Raw genomic sequence first — 16666 nt, 5'->3', positions numbered from 1 at the left:
CTACTTGATTTATAATTGTGTCTTGTAGAACCACTCACCATCTTTTCAATCATACATACCTCTTTTCTATTGTTCTCAATAAATATGTGTACACACGTTAATTGTCTATGTAACCTAAATGTCTTGTACTTTGTATGTGTCTTAGCTTTCCCTTATAACATACCCGTCTTAAAATACCAGATTAAACAAGTTGTTTAGTTTTTTGGAAGATAGTGATATTTGTTAAATTAGATGCTATAATATATTGGCTCAACAAACGAAACAGAATGCTTGATCCAGCCTTCACAGTTATTTACTTACATTCATTGCTCGAAAAAACTTGGTTCTAAAATGAAGCGCTTATGTTGAAAGTGCCACAAGACAAGTCCCAAGATCCCCATAATACTAATAACATTGGACGTTCTTGTTTTCAAACAGAACCCAATGATTTAATCCTACGTTTAAAATAGTTTCAATCAGTGAAATTTAATGATTGTATGTCGAACAATAAAAAGAACTTTAATTATTATAATTCTTGTATTGCTTTCAAATCGTTTTTTGGGGGAAGAGGGGGAGGAGAAACGTAGGTGTATTGGGCAGTTCTTTTTTCCATGATTCATGGAAGGTTATATTGTTTACATTGCATATGATGTTGTAGATGTATTGGGAAGGGATTGAAACAGTTGTGAGAATTGACAATTGGTATAATTTAATAGTCTGCCACAGGTTTGATTCAAAACCAGACCAAAGGCACCAAATCCGAATATATCTATCAGTTGTTCAAATCGCATAGCAACGGGTAGGATGCCATTGTGGATATTTAATGCTGTTTCAGCTTTTGTCCTGGCTTTGGTAGCGTTAACCAAGTTTTGATAGATATATTTGTAAGTCAAAGCACAGTAAATTCTACAAATTCCAGTATAAACAGTACATTGGGTAAGTCTTTGGTAGTTACATTACACACAAAACAAGGTGTCATATTATTAGACATTTTCAATTAAGGCAATGTGCCATTTCAAGCAGTCTATACAAGCGATATTCATTTAATTGTTAGCTCGTTTGTCTTTACTCTTTTCTAATTACATGCTTGAGTGACTGTATACTTGGCTATACCTTTTCAATGTATGTGTTAACTATTAGTTGAAGATAAGACATAAAAAAATGGGGGTAACGTCCGTAAGAGACTTTATAAGTGTGAATATTATCAATGGACTACACTGAGTTTCGTCAAATTGTGCTCGCAATGGCATCAAAAAATCTCAAGTAAACTTAGTGGCAAAGAGTCTAACTTTTTTGTGGTGCCCGCGTCAGATACGTTTCAGTATTCATTAAAAAATGATATATAAATGCATAGCTTCGATAGTTGAAAGAATGATTACTGTTGAGGGTCGTTTCCAATTAAGAGTTCTGACGCCACATTTGGTTTAAAATTGCTGATTACAGTGTAGTACACAAATCTTAGCTCGTCAATTCGTCAAGTGTGCACGATGCAAATAATTTTGTTTAATATATTTTGACCAATACAATGTTGAAAGAGCGGTTGCATTGTGTTTGAAAGATCCATATTCCTGGATGAGAATAACCGGGAAAGCTTTTTGGTGACCAACTTTGACTTTCTTGAATTAGCAATTCTACACACAGGGCATTTCCCGTGCGATACTGTTTAAACACTGATCTTTTTGCCAGTTTAGAGGTTAGGGGGTCTAAGCAAATACTCTTGGTCAATAACAGAATTCTGGATTTGATCGAGTATCATATTAATCAGATCCTTCATACTCAATACATTTTTCGTTGATATCCTGATGGTGTAACATCTCCTTTGAATACCGCATGGACAATATGCAAATACCCCGGTCCTAGTTTGTTACAAAACTCTTGTTCGTGATGGATTTTTTTGGTTAGAAAATGGTTAAGAAAAATGAATCTCCCCTTTTCCTACAAATTTCCTATAAAAGGACACGATCATTCGAACATTTACCAGTAAAACATGGAAACGTTTTGCTGAACTAATTACTGCTATGCCATGACATAATGATATTGTGTTACTGTCACACCTTATGTAGGACACAAAATATTTGACAAACATCGTGAATAGATATGGCAAGTTTTCTAATAATGACAATATCCAAAAATACTTATTATGTAGATCTTGATTAACACATACAGAGGTAAATCCCTTCAATAGTTACACAGATCTAACTAGATTATTCTAGCAATCCACTTTACCCGCCTTTGGGATTTACATATCGAATCCTTAAACATCATTTATACAGCCATTACTAGTTAAAATCTCGAGTGATCCTGCTAGTCTGGTATTTGTTGCAGAATCGTCAAACTAACTGCTGATAAATGTGAAGCAAGTTTATAATAGATTAACTTGAAAAAATATCTCGTTATTTGTCCTTCTGTCTGATGCGCTGCTGTTTTAAACCGACTAAATATACGTTTCAGACCCTTTTTGGAATATAGCCAAGACAAAAAAAAAAAAAAGATTTAGCGCCCACCGTATGACTTGAGGATAAGCAACGACTAAAGGACATCCCCTAAAATACCAAAAAAATAAAAAGCAGCGCTTAAAAAAACGCTACAGCTGTTGAAAATTTCAATACGATTCTGAGAAACTTCGTCTACCTTAAAAATAAATGAAAAGGTTGCTTCGGTCTGTAGATAAACGAAAATAATAATAGTTATAGGCACACATTATGAAAGAGGAAACATATACGGAATTAAAGATAAAAAAAAGGAAAACGCTCGGACCCTGAGAAAAAAAACGTTAAGAGTTAGCCGTGCAAGTGATCCTAATTATTACTAGATCTAAACTTAAAACAATAGCATTGATTATAGTAGCTACTATCATTATATGTCATATCTCCGGATTCACGCACTAGTCCATGTAGAATAATAGTATCGATGCAAACTTTGGATACGATATGGTTTATTGAAGAGTTACTCTCAACCGAAAAAAAAAAGTATATCTTGTGCTGAACAAGTGTGCAAATACGTTTTTATTACCTGTCTAAAAGGTTTTTAACAAAGTATTTGAACTTCCGATTTCCATTCTGCTTTGATTAGCCGACTATGTATTGACAAACCGACAGCAACCCAATAATCGAATCAACACTTGTTTCCACACATGCCGAAGCTATTCACATAAAATAGCTTTGTTTTTCTGAGTAGAAAAATAAAAGGTGTTGTACCTTCTATTTTCAATTTATACAGTTGCCCTGAATTTATTACTTAAAGATCAAACTCCAGCTCATGCGCGCGCCTATAATTACCATATAACGCCGAACTATTCGAAGTGCGGGTAATATATGTAAGTCTAGCAACGTTGTGTGATACCAACATTGTAGTACAGATTCCTTGCCAATGTAAACTATTGATTAAAACAATAGACATATATTTATAACGACGTGAGCAAATAGAGATGCAACTTACCCTTCCTCCTCAAGTTACCCTTGTTTAGAAGAAACGACTCCGCCATATCACATCTTTTGGGGGATAAAGAAATATCCATCACGGACATTTCAAGGAGCCTATTTTCTTCGCATAAGACAGGTATCCAACAAGGTCGTCGCGGTTCGAAAACATGGGCTGCTTTGAGTCACCCAAGTGACAACATAATATTTATAAAAATTATGACTGAATCGAGTTGCTTTTAAAACTTATCGGTAATAAAGATAATTAATGAAGAAAAACGTGCAAAAGTTTATTTTGGCAGCATTATCAAGAGTGTAACCCACTTGACTCGAAAAGGCAATTATATAATCTGGGGGAGAAGGGGAAGGGGGCCGGGGGTTTTCTTTTTTTTTTTTTTCTTACAACCAATTTTTAAATTTTCTTATTCCCTTTATTATTATACATACTTGTACAGTCAATTTTTTTTTAAATTATTATAAATAACGAATCATGCCTTCAACAATGCAAATGCAGTCCATCTCTGGAATTATCACACAAATACATTCAACCACAGAGGAAGTACCACCTGCTTTAGTCGGTGCCTCCGTCAATGTGATTGATGATAAAGTCTATGTATTTGCGGGACGATTAGCGTCATCTCGCAAAATGACCAACTACCTGTATATTCTCGATCTTCATACACTCATTTGGACTCGACATATTCCACCACCCGACTCAGAAAAACCACCTATGGCTCGTTACTTTCATTCAACTAGTGTTTATAAAAAGCAACTTATTATTTTTGGTGGTATGGGATATTCAAGACTTACAAACGATGGATTATGTGTTTTAGATGATATTACAGTGCTGGATGTTGAAACTATGTGCTGGATTACACCCAATATTCAGCCTTCCTTATACTCACCACAATCTCGTTATGCTCATTTATCTTCAGTAACTGAGGATAAGCTTATTGTGGTGGGTGGTCAAGATTTAGATAATAATTATCTGGACGAAATGAATGTTTTAAATCTAAAGACGTGGGATTGGGAACAAGTGAAAACATTTGAAAAGCATGTGGGTGCTTACAGGTCCATTGCGGTAACCGCACCACCTGGTACAAGAATCCCGTCCAATTCTTACATGATGAAAAATGAAGATAGTAGTACAACAGCTGTAGACGATTTAAACGACCTAGAAAACGATGCTTCTGCAATCAACACTAATAATTTAAATGGTGCTAGTCATCGTACCTCGACTGTTCGACAATTCAGCTCTTCTTCTCTTCAAACTCCTGATGAACCAAATCCTATTTATTTATATACTAACTATAACTTTGCCGATGTTAAACGTGAATTACAATTGATTTATTCCTCAGCTCAAGTAGAGGATTGTTCTACTTTTATGAATGGTTCTGTGATGCCTCCAGGATTAAGATTTCCTACAGGCCACACCCTCGGTAACCATTTGATTTTGGCTGGTACCTATTTATCACCTCAATCTCAATCTTATACAATCTGGTCTCTCGATCTCGGTAAATTAACTTGGTCTCGTATCGAAACTGGCACAGTATTTAGCTCTGGTTCTTGGAATCGTGGTGTATTATACGAAAATGAAAACCGTTTTATTGTTTTTGGTAACACAAACAGAAGTCTATTAGACGATTATAACCACAGACAAGTCAACTTTGATCATATTGCTATGGTTGATCTGGAGGCATTCGGTGTCTATTCATTACCAAAAGTAACTTGCTCTTCTTTGGCTCAGGAGATGGGACTTCGTTTGTTGAACGAGCCTGCAGTTTCCGACTTCCATATCATTACTCAAGATAACCTTAGTATTCCCGTTAATTCGGCTGTGTTATCCCAACGATGGCCTTATTTTGCTAATCTCATGAAGGATAATCATGAAAAGGTCAAGTCTCAGTCTACTTCAAAACGTTCATCTCAACTTCAACCGGAAACAACTACCGTCACCCCAACACAGGAAGTGATAGAAGATACAATTAAAGAAGATGCCTCCGTTACTTCTTCTTTAAGTACATTGTCTTCTACAGAAGCAAAGGAAGATCAACAACCTATGGAAGCGATAGCAACAAAAACCGATAATACAAAAGAAGTAACATTGATCAAAAGTCATTACATGTCATTTCCCTATCCACATACTGTAGTAATTGCATTACTGCAGTACATCTATACAGACAACTTATTAACGGCACAACAATATCAACCACATATTCTGTCACAGTTATTACTTTTATCAGACATGTATGATATCCCCCGTCTTCGAGAATTGTCAACACATGCACTACATCAGATGTTAAACATGTCTACTGCACCATTAATATTTGAAACCGCAGCATTATCACATCAGACTAGTTTACAGATTAGAGCCCTGAAGATGATGATTGCAGCCAAAAAAATGATCCAGCAACAACAAAATCTACAACAGCAACAGCAACAGCATGTGATTCGTTCTAGAACAGTGTCTTCACCTAATGCAACACTGGGATCTAGCATAGACTCACCACCACCTATTTCACCCACAGCATCCTTGTCATCATCTAGTTTCAATAACTCACTCGAACAATCGGCTGGCTCGACATCCAGATTATCACTGGCAGCAGCAGCAGCATCCAATTATGAAAGTAATTCAGCATCACCCACTTTACAATCTTTTAGATCTTCATCTGCATCCATCAGAAAACCTTCGCTCAGTGTAAATAATCGATCTACATACGGATCGTCACCAAGTAATAGAGCTTCCACATTTAGTGGTGCTACCATGTACTCTCCATCCAGGAGTACATATAGTCCACCCACAACACCTCATCAACAAAGATCATATCCGACATCTGATAATATGACTCCCAGAAGATCAGCAAGCCCACCTCCACCGCCCAAACCTTTGGACAAACCAACCAAAGAAAAGAAAAAGAAGAAGGCCTTTTTAGAAGCCTTTGGCAAATTTTCTTCATCTATATCATTCCAAAATAATAGTAATAATAGTAATAATAATAGTAATAGTAATAATTAAATAAAATACATCATTCCCCTTCCCATATACCAGTGTGTATCACTCCACATGGGACCCATTGTTATAACCGGTTGTTTTCTATTGCCGGGAAACACGAGATATTATATATATATATTTTTAATTAACGATTGCTTCCAGAAGCGAAAAGAAGTTGCTTTTCCCTGATGGGAATGGTGGTCATGTATTTTTTATTATTGTTATTATTATTGTTTTGTTTAGTTTTTTTTTAGGATATATTTACAAGATCAAAAAATTGATCTACTCAGAGTTAAAGGTGCACCAACGTACTTCCTTCTTCTTTTTTAAAGAAGTCAGTTCCTTACGTTGTAAAGCATTTAATTCAAGCTGCATTGCATCAAGTCGTTGCTGCATTTCATTAAGAGCCTCCTCCTTTTCACGCTGGACCCTTTCTACGGTCTTTTTCAATTCATCAATCATATTCGTTTTTGACAATAATTGTGTCTGTAACGAAGAGTAGATGTCCGCATCGTCGGGATGTGAGAATAGTTCAAACTCCAACAATTGTTGTGCTGTAGGTCGATGATGGGGCTTTTCATCCATCATCCAGATGATCAGTGCTGAAACTTTAGGATACAGCTCCAAAAAACCATCAGGGAATACACCATGTTTTAATTTCTCGATGCTGTCTGCTCGTTCCATACCAGTGGCGAAAGGCTGGAACAGTTCAAAAAGAATAATGCCTAACGAATAGATATCCACTTTTTCGTCATACGGCTGTACTGGAACCGCTAATTGTTCAGGTGAGGCATACTGGATAGAGAGTGATTAGTAAAATATTATATAATAGCAAAATAAAACGTACGATATAAAACTAATTTTTTTTTTTTTTTTTTTTACTTACAGTTCGAGTGCCTACACCCACTGTACGTGTACGCTTTGGCTTGGGTCTCTTTGGTCTACCATCATGTACACTACTCTTTCTCATCTTTTCGACCAAATAATCGTCTTTAGGAAGTATTTTTGGGCTGGGTGGTGTGGATGACATGGGCGTAGGTACAAGTACTCCATCTCCTTCATCCATGGCTTCTGCGGCTAAGCCAAAATCACCAATTTTGGGCACCCATGCTTCTTCCCACATACTTTCCTTGGTTCCATTTTCTGAGACAGAGGAATCAACAGATGAACGGTGTCCATCCAAAAATGCATTGCTCGCTCTTTTTCTTTTTCCATCGTGCGCTGATAGATTTGGCATACTGAGAAAGATATTGCTGGGCTTTAAATCGCGATGGATTAAACCTTGGTCATGGATGTAAGCCGTGCCTTGTAAGATTTGAGAGAATATTTCAATATTGCGCTTCTTGTCTAGCAGGTCACCATAACTTGAGGTTTCAGAAAACTTTTTATTACGTAGTTTGATGTAGTCGTGTAAGGTAGCTGTCAATGGTTAGACCAATATTTAATAGCGCGTCGATCATGGGTCAACTTACTTGGACATAATTGCATCTGAATAAATAAAGTCCAGCCACTTTGAGCGACAGTCCTTGTACAGGACGGTACAACGGATGACACACTTGTATTATCATCACCAAATTGAATGGATGCAACACTTTGATCCATAGGCTCTTTTTCGAATTGGATTTGGGATATACCACTTTGGTCATACATTCCATCATTTGTACCGAATTGGATTTGTGACATACCACTTTGGTCAAAGGTTGGGTCACACCCACCAAATACACTACTACTTGAGTCTGTAGAAAGAAAACTCTTATGTCTTGACGTATCGTCTTCCCAATCTGAAGTATCTGTAGGGTCATTTGAGCTTTCATCGTATTCCAGCCAAGAAGAATAATATCGAATCACATTGACATGCTCTAGTCTTGCCAAGTTTTTAATTTCTCGAAATATTTTCTCGTATGGATTACCCTCCTGACCGTTATCTTCAATATCATTTCCCAAACGAATTTTTTTGACTGCGTAATCAATACCGTCTAATTTATTACGAGCTCTAAAGGCACTAGCGAAACCTCCTTTTCCCAGCAAACTAATTTCGACAAAATCATTATTATATCGAGAGTTTTGTACACTCAAATTACCACCATGAATGAATGGATGCATCTTATTGGTGGAAGAACTAGGTGGAGAGCTCGTAAAAGTGGTGCCGACAGGTGAAGAGAAATAATCTTCGTGTGGAGTCTTTGTTGGCTTTGGTATTTCTAGCGTCAAACTGTTGTTATTGGTAGTAGGTGGTTGTATCATTTTTGGCAAGTGATCGTTAAAATGGACAAGGTCTTGATTTCGTACGGTTTGAACGGCAGTGAAGAAGAGTTTATGGAACGCCTGTTGAAAAGAAGAGCGCACACTAGCCATTTCATCCATAAATTCCGCATCAATGATACCCAATGATCGCAGTGTTTGACAAATAAGAAAAAACACTTTTCGGTTGGCATCCGGGGTATCACCATACGCACGACAAAAGTGCTCGATCAATGATGCTAACAACATTTTCGTCTGATATCTTTTGGTCGCATTCGATGTCGAATTAAATATCGATAACGTACTGTCTGTATTTTCAGGTAGGGTATATTCATAGCTAGGAGCTTCGTCTAATATGCACGTTAAACCCGTTGTCTCTTTTCTTGTTCTTTCTCATTCCTTTCTTTACCTGTTATAGTTGTAATGGTGGTAGAGTGTGAGCTAGTACCGCTTTCCGTTATGGACAAAACTTTACTGGCTTCATTCTGACTACTCGATCCAGTTACATGTGTTTGTAAGGTCATTTCTGGTTTAATACAAAAAAAAAAAAGAATCTCAAAGAAAAAGCTAAAATAGACTGCTGTCATTTTTATTGGCAAAATGATTCATCGCTACAGCGGCGATTCAAGCCGAACGTTTTTTTTTTTTTTTTTTTTTTTTTTGTGGTGATTTTATAATACAAATATGGGCGTAACTGACGACAAGAAACCAAACTTGTTTGCATACTCATGCATGATGTCGCCTCATTGATTGTATATATGTTGGTTGTTGCTTAAATTATTTTTGAACAAAGAGGTTAATGTTGACATGATTGTCCAATTCAAAAAAATGACGTTTCTTTTTTTTTGTTCTCACCCTATGGATGGATCTGGCCGAGAACAACTGAGACATGTCATAAGCTTTTTGATTCAGATCAAAAGGCAGCGGGAAAAATTGATTTGTTTTGTTCCTAGTACTATAGTACAAATACATTTATTATTATTTCTGATTAAAGAAGGGCGTATGGAAAGTAGGGGAAGACGGGCTCTCTGCTTCAATGTAATCATAATTAGATTTACAGCTTGCAGAGCGTTTTGGTATTGGTGTTGTGTTGATGATGGGTTTATTATTAGTATTATTATGCTGTGTTGATGGTAATGGTAATGGTAATGTCGGCGGTGCTGGTGTTGGTGCTGGTGGGCTTGCATTGAGTGGTACTTCTTCTGGATTTAATAGTTGATCTAGACTATCCGCCGGTACATGTGATATACAGACCAATGGAAATGCTCCTTTTAATCCGGTTGTCACATTAAATCCTAAAGCCCATCCATCATCAAAATGCATAGCCAAGCAGATAATATCGCCTGTTTTTAATTCCAATTCATCAGGCAATTGTGATGGATATGGATGAATGACCACATAAAATTCTTCTTTGGGTGGTATAATAGTCGTCGAAAAATCACTGGCGATTTGTAGTTTACTGTTATTGGCCGTCGGCTGTAATTCCAAAGGCTCCTTCATTAGTGCCTTTGCTTGGGTAGTAGAAGATGATGTTGCTGATGCGGACATGAATCGAAAAAGTGTGTCTTTCCTTTTACGGCAAGATAAAAATATACAAAATCCTATTACTGCAACTCCAACTGCACTTCCTATTGCTATGCCAACAATCGCACCGGTTGATAATTTTTGACTACAATTGGCCACATTTTGACAGCATCCGTCGTCAGGGTTCTTTTCACAATAACGACACGCATATTTTGCATTATCAGGGCCAAAACCTATATAGATGTTAAAAACGTATTCACATGAAACAAATAATGAAGGGTACACACACATACAAATGTTCACTTACCACATGTATAAGGCTCATTTGCTATACCTGATATACAATTATCAGAAACGGTGCCGTTAAATCCTTCCCAAGTATGGCATTGATCCAAAAAATTAGCAAGCGAATCATTACGTTGTATCGAATCCGAGCACACTCGTGGATTATGGGTGATATGATCTATACTGTCTACCCACTCGATGCAAGTCTTCTGACAAAGAGGTGGAGGAACTAAATCGTAATCGAAATTACATGGCAGGGAATGAGATGGACTTTGAATCATGGCAGCGCATAATTTCGTAATGGAGTATCGAGCATACGGAATGGTCGGGTTATAATTTGAACTTAAACATCCTAGAGGAAAAAGATAAGAGCTTGTCGAGTTGACAAAGGATAGTAAACGTTTGTCGAATTCTTCAATCGTGGTTGTGTTTAATAAAAATGGATATTCTGTTCCTAATCCCGGTAGGCCAATATAAAATTGTGAGAAGGCTGTGCATGTTTTGGAATTGGCAAGGGAAATACAACTGTTCTGGGCAGCCACCGTTGTTGCTATTAATAATAAAATAAATAGAATCATAAAAAAAATATATGTTGCAGAAAAAAAAAAAAAAAACTAAAAAATTAAGCACACACAAGCATGTCTTGTACTTTTTTATGGGCTTGTGAATTGGATAGATGAGAGGGAGGGAAACTGGAGTTAAAAATAAGCCACATACAGTACGCAAAATGATGCCATTTAAGGTTCCCCTTTGGGCTTGTGAGCTGAAACTGAACTTAAAAATACCGTAACACTGCAACGTTGCATTTTGCTTACTTTCCATTTCACATCACAACCAATCGTGAATAAAATTTAAAAGACGTTCTACCAACATGGCTCTAGACTTTTCGTCTTTTCAATATATTCAATAGAGTATGAACCATACTTGATAGTTTTTTTTTTTGACATCCTTCTTCAGTTACCGTTTTTTTTGTGTACTGTTGTCTTTGTATCTCTCCTTCTCAGAAGCCGGTTATATATTTTTATCCTCAGTTTTTTTTTTTGCTATCTGATTGACGTATTTGTTTATTTACCTTGGCTAAATTAAGGTATTCCTTGACAGTAGTTTCGCCAGGTTTTTTTAAATTAAGGGGCTTAAAATACAGGACAAAATATCAATCTTGATCTATCGATGATTGTTGTTTCATATAGAAAAAATGCACTGACTTTATTGTATTTATTTGTTTAATATTAAATCTTAATATACAAGTACAAGCAGTACATATATATTCAGTAAGGAATGTCACATTTACAGTGCTTTTCCAACTGTATCTCATTAAAAAATCAACCGTGTACTTTTTGTGAAACATATCCGGTAACAGTTAATCGATCATCATGATGTTTTACAATCATATTAATAACTCGAAAGAGAGAGAAGGATATTCTGAATCATTCAATATTAGCACTCTTTGATACAAACAATCGGTGTTTTTCTTTTCTTTATTGTTACTTTTGTGGTTAGCTAAATCAGCCAACTACTAATTTAGCTTTTATTGTCATTTTCAACAATGATCTGCACTGCCAAATTTAATAAAGCATCTTTGTCATAACTTGAGGCCCAGTAGACAGATTGGTCATTCATATATATGCATTCGAAAGAGCTTTAAATACTTACGACTGATTTCACTACTTACTGCTTGGGTAAATGTATCTTTGAGCCGCTGACAGCGGGATCAGATAATATGGTTTTTACGGGTTTAATGATATACTTGTCTACATTTGTACCATTTGATGGCTTGGCGTGAGAGGTTTTGATCCCATATTAACTTATCAAATCAGAGGAAGGGTAATATTAGGAGTGTATTGGCACTATCATTGTAGCTGATGGTGATGATACATGTATACAGGCTTTCATATTGACCAAATAGACATGTCTTGAAGAACATCACTAATACCATTAAAAAAGTGTCTGTTTACACCAAAGCTTATTCGGAAAATACATGATCGGAAATGAAATGGCTGAATAGTCATTCGGTTTATTCGGCCAATCACTTCATGATAAATGACTTTCTGTACTTCCTTCTAAGGATAGCTATAGGATTTATAATAATAATTATATCTTGGTATCGATTATTCGCTGTCGGAAAATTTTCTAGAAAAAAAAAAAAAAAAAAAAAAGCCTTGAATTATTTATTGAAGTAAAGTCATAGAAACAAGTAACTAAAAAGGAAAGCTTTTGATTAACATGCCAAAGTTTCATTTTTAATCCTCCAGTAACACAAAGTTTCCATTTGCTAATAATTCAATAACATTTTTCTCGGTCCAAAACTCCAATGCTTCTATCACCTTTTGTTTAGACAAGCCAACCTTTTCTACTATCTCATCCTTGGTAAATTGATTATCTTTATTTTAACCAAGTTAGCTTTTTGTCTTTTTTTTAAGATGGAAATGTTTCAAGTACCTTTTGTTTCAAACAGTGATATGATTGTAGCAGCCTCGGGTGAAGTCTTGAATGTCTCCACTCTAGTTTTAAATTCAAGCTGCAAGATCACTGATCCTTTATTGTGCAGGTACTTTAATTTCCTTGATGCCCTGGCGCTTTTATATTCTTCTTCGTATTTTTCAAGCGTACTAAAAAGAAAACGGTTTATATAACGGTTTTACTAAATATAAAAACTTGCGATTACCTTTCATATCTAGGCCACAGCTGTAGACCTGAATTATTTAAATCATCCTCGCTATCATCATTATCTTCTTCATCTGCATCAGGCCAGTACAACCTTGACAACAATACCGTATGAAATGTACTATCGATTTCCGGATTTTCATGAATCTGCCGATCTAATCTTCTACTAATATCAACATCTCTCAACATGACATCACATTTTGTAAAAGCGTCGGCTGGAAAGTTCTTCTTCAATAGTTCTAATCTTTGAACTTCTTTATCCGTGTCATAATCCGTGAGTTGAAGTAAAGCTTCGGCTAAAATTTCACCGTATCTTTCGATAAACTTTTGGATAGGATTGCACATACTGATTATCATCGCTACGGGATCTCTAGATTTTACTTGTAGTTTACGAAGCATAGCTATGAAAATGAACAGTCATTTAGATAAATTATACAATTGACATTATTTTCATGCTCTGTACCTGTCTCATCTTCTTCAATAACAATGCCGGTTCGGGGCGCTTCCTCGTCATTTATTTCCGATTGTTTGAATACATACACATATCCGTTCTCCGAGTTTTGAAACGCATCATCGCCTTGTCCTCTGATTAATTCAACGGCGCCATCTATAATATCGTTACGATATTGTCTAAGCAGTAGCATTTAGTACTTTTATATTATAAATACAAATCTATTTAGGGTCCTACTTGACATAGTCTTCTACCAAATGAATAATCGGAACCATGGTCTTGCAACTAGGGTCTATGATACATAGACATTGAGTGCAATTGCTGTAATGATTTAATAATCTACCGGCCGCGGCTCCTTGGTGTAAAAGTCTTTTTTGTAATCTATGATGGTGTGTTTAGGTGTGTGTGTTTTTTTTTTACAAAAAATCAAAATCAAATAAACTTACTCTTGGATCAATTTTTCTTTCAAGTCTTCCAGTAATCCTCTTTTCGTGGCAGTAATCTGCAGTTTACATGTTGGCGTTTTTTTTTTATCTAATGACAGCTAGAGAACTTACATGAAAATCAAGAATGGCTTCAGAAGTTGAAGGATAATCTTCTATAATGTCAAAGATGTGAGGAATTCTAAAAAAAAAAAAAATGTAGACTATCATTATTTCCACTTGACTCCAATACAAATGAGTAATATCTTACCTAGTTTGATATATGTTCTCGTAAAGGATATGCTCAGCCTTCATCTTTTGCCGTAAAAAGTCATTCCAGTTTGCATTTATATCTTCTACTTTTGGTAATACGTACGAAATCCAAGGCAGAATTAATACATGAAGCCATTTCAGCTGTATTGTAACCATGGATTCGTCCCATTTATCTATCCATATCTGGCTATGTAATCTCTTCTTAATTACTTCAACCAAAATAGCTGTCCAGTCTGGTGTCAGTGATAAAGCATTTAATTTTACACATACATCACTAAAATCCTGCAATTTGGATTCATGTTTTTCCACAGACTCGTAATCCTCCTCTTCAGTCGGGTCCATCCAGCTATCAACACTAATATTCTTTGGCTTCTTTTTTTTCGATATTTCGTTACAGGCATCTTCCAGCATATCGTCCGGCAAGTTGAATACGTCTACTAAACCAGGTAAATTCGAATCCAAAATAGACTGAACATGAAATTCGAGTTCTTGATCTTTGTATTTTGCCACACCAGGCGAAAACAGATACGCAAAACTTGGGTTCTCTTCCGTTTTGAGGCGCGCACGGAATAAAATTTCGATTGTCTTTAGACCTTCTTCGTAAAAACTTTTTGTTGTGTCCGTAAAGAAATGTGTGGTTTTATCCTTGATTAATGCAATACTGGCATATTTCACCTTGTCTTTTAATTCGGCTGCACCCAATGGACTCCCTCTAAAGTATTAAGACAAAATCAGCCATTGCCCTATCTTCATTTATAGCATCTTTGATACTTACTCCGGAAAAGGCATTTTCAATGCAAGCCCGGTATGTTCGTAACATTTATAAATGTCATCCACAAGTCGCACAAACTGCTCCGATATCTGCTCTGGTGCATGTCTCTTTTTCTACAAGGAGAACGTCGTGTCAGGCTTTTTGTTTTTATTTTTATATTCGAACAAACCTTGAAATCCTTTTCCCATTGTTCCAGTAATACTACAACTGAGGCCTCCAGATAATCAAGAGCAATGCCAATATACCAATCATGTACCACAACATAGGGCAAACTAGGATCGTGTAAAACTTTCAGTGGCGAATCGCGAACTATATAACACGATTATTGTTTTAATTTCGACACGTTATGTTTTTTTTTTGAATCCGCAATTACTTCGTAATAATCGTGGGTATTTTATGCAATAGTCTACGATTTTCGACATTGTAGGTAAAGGCTGGCAATATGATAAAGAAAAGTTTCAACATTATATAGTTCACTTTTCCATTCTCAAGTACAGCATTACCTCTTTTTCAGTATTGCCCTGAATCTCAAGAAAGATTTTTAATCTTTTTATGGCATCTAATGCTCTCGTCTGTTTGGGGAATTGATACATCGACAACATTGTAGGAAAGGTACTGAATCAAAACACATTTTTAAACTACCGCGAACTTTATGAAAATAAACGGGAGCGTGCTGCTAGTGTGCCACCAGTCCGGCAGGGAAGCAGTCTGGCCCGGTGAATGAGTGGATCGTTTTCTGATTTAAACAACTATCAGCACAGACCACTTTCAAAACCGAATATTACTTTTTTATAGCAATTTACCTGCAATGAGTTATCGGAATTGCATTGCTTGTCAGAGTAACGCTGATCGATGGTTACAAAGGTTATAATATTTGTACTTTTATATCATACATCATCTGTCTTTTATAAAATCATGTCCTACATGAAAGTGTATGTACAAACGATTACAGACTTTGATAAGAGCATGTAGGGCTGAATGTATTACAAGATGACAGTTTAACTGGTGCAAATATTGCTCATGTGTATACAATATGGTTTTGCTTGTTAATTTATATGTTATGCTTGTGATAATATAAGACATACTTGAGCGATACTGTAAAGGTATCAACATATGATCATCAGATTCTTTATCTAATATTTAATCGTATTTTTGTTTTCTTTACAAGCTAAAAGCAATTTGAGTGATGAATTCCATTTTTTTTAGTAAAGATTACCTGGCGAATGAATGCTTTTTTTTAGTGTCTGAATTAATATTCTAAGTTGCTTAATTACCATGATAAAACCAGACCAGGACTGCCTGAATAGGATTGCCCAGCGGATATTCAGTCATAACAACCGTTTAGCTTATTCAAACCCCGCTGTTCAACTTGAGGGACAACTGCCCTAGATACATCACCTTTTACAGCGTCAAAGATAACAGCCCTTCTCTATTTTTTTGTTTTGTTTTAGTGTAACCGTGACTTTAGGCAGAGTTCCATGTATCGTGCTGCTCGAAATGTCTCAGATAAATCATTAGATCAGGGCGTCGTCCTCTACTAACGATTCTACCGTCAAGGAAGTGAGTCATTTGCCTGTAACTTTTATTGTCTGTCATGACATGTACACACTGTAAAAAGAAAAAAAGATTTGCTTTCCTTTTTTA

At 36.1% G+C, this 16666-nt stretch overlaps 5 protein-coding genes across 5 annotated transcripts; 1 reads left to right on the top strand and 4 right to left on the bottom strand.

The window, feature by feature from the left end:
- Positions 1-614: 614 nt before the first annotated feature.
- Positions 615-2285, bottom strand: EV154DRAFT_590563 (uncharacterized protein; the record flags this gene model as incomplete). Its single annotated transcript, XM_051606879.1, has 5 exons — positions 1958-2285; positions 1763-1914; positions 1498-1714; positions 1093-1112; positions 615-885 (listed from the first exon to the last, which is right to left on the bottom strand). Exons 1-5 carry the CDS (start codon positions 2063-2065, stop codon positions 615-617), a joined length of 768 nt encoding a protein of 255 aa, XP_051456643.1. The 5' UTR covers positions 2066-2285.
- A 1511-nt stretch (positions 2286-3796) lies between these two features.
- EV154DRAFT_544159 (uncharacterized protein) lies at positions 3797-6892 on the top strand (the record flags this gene model as incomplete). Its single annotated transcript, XM_051604584.1, has 3 exons — positions 3797-5297; positions 5514-6025; positions 6645-6892. Exons 1-3 carry the CDS (start codon positions 3889-3891, stop codon positions 6890-6892), a joined length of 2169 nt encoding a protein of 722 aa, XP_051456642.1. The 5' UTR covers positions 3797-3888.
- A 5-nt stretch (positions 6893-6897) lies between these two features.
- On the bottom strand, positions 6898-8910 carry EV154DRAFT_397194 (kinase-like domain-containing protein; the record flags this gene model as incomplete). Its single annotated transcript, XM_051595206.1, has 6 exons — positions 6898-7185; positions 7277-7500; positions 7630-7809; positions 7863-7900; positions 8102-8493; positions 8662-8910. Coding segments are annotated over 6 exons (1371 nt in total), but the record flags the coding sequence as incomplete, so codon positions are not given.
- Positions 8911-9568: 658 nt separating this feature from the next.
- EV154DRAFT_511923 (uncharacterized protein) lies at positions 9569-11119 on the bottom strand. Its single transcript, XM_051601868.1, has 2 exons — positions 10463-11119; positions 9569-10388 (listed from the first exon to the last, which is right to left on the bottom strand). Exons 1-2 carry the CDS (start codon positions 11016-11018, stop codon positions 9610-9612), a joined length of 1335 nt encoding a protein of 444 aa, XP_051456640.1. The 5' UTR covers positions 11019-11119; the 3' UTR covers positions 9569-9609.
- A 1467-nt stretch (positions 11120-12586) lies between these two features.
- On the bottom strand, positions 12587-15651 carry EV154DRAFT_511916 (uncharacterized protein). Its single transcript, XM_051601867.1, has 12 exons — positions 15526-15651; positions 15396-15456; positions 15192-15331; positions 15026-15135; positions 14249-14962; positions 14113-14179; positions 14002-14057; positions 13793-13936; positions 13568-13734; positions 13106-13505; positions 12880-13049; positions 12587-12820 (listed from the first exon to the last, which is right to left on the bottom strand). The coding sequence occupies exons 1-12, from the start codon at positions 15622-15624 to the stop codon at positions 12681-12683; spliced, it is 2268 nt and encodes a 755-aa protein (XP_051456639.1). The 5' UTR covers positions 15625-15651; the 3' UTR covers positions 12587-12680.
- Between the last annotated feature and the right edge of the window lie 1015 nt (positions 15652-16666).

The sequence above is a fragment of the Mucor mucedo genome (assembly GCF_025094135.1).
Source record: "Mucor mucedo strain NRRL 3635 chromosome Unknown EV154scaffold_58, whole genome shotgun sequence".
In the NCBI taxonomy this organism is placed as follows: domain Eukaryota; kingdom Fungi; phylum Mucoromycota; class Mucoromycetes; order Mucorales; family Mucoraceae; genus Mucor; species Mucor mucedo.
Note: the sequence above shows the minus strand (reverse complement) of the source record. Positions and strands in the feature narration are given on the sequence as shown.

What these genes read in the sequence shown, in the direction of transcription:
- EV154DRAFT_511923 (XM_051601868.1), bottom strand. Translation starts at nt 11,018, where the DNA reads ATGATTCTATTTATTTTATTATTAATAGCAACAACGGTGGCTGCCCAG. An exon ending in AAATGAGCCTTATACATGTG is followed by an intron (nt 10,389 to 10,462) that starts GTAAGTGAACAT and finishes ACATCTATATAG; the next exon opens with GTTTTGGCCCTGATAATGCA.
- EV154DRAFT_511916 (XM_051601867.1), bottom strand. Translation starts at nt 15,624, where the DNA reads ATGTTGTCGATGTATCAATTCCCCAAACAGACGAGAGCATTAGATGCC. An exon ending in TTGGTAGAAGACTATGTCAA is followed by an intron (nt 13,735 to 13,792) that starts GTAGGACCCTAA and finishes GCTACTGCTTAG; the next exon opens with ACAATATCGTAACGATATTA. An exon ending in CTGTGGCCTAGATATGAAAG is followed by an intron (nt 13,050 to 13,105) that starts GTAATCGCAAGT and finishes TTTTCTTTTTAG; the next exon opens with TACGCTTGAAAAATACGAAG.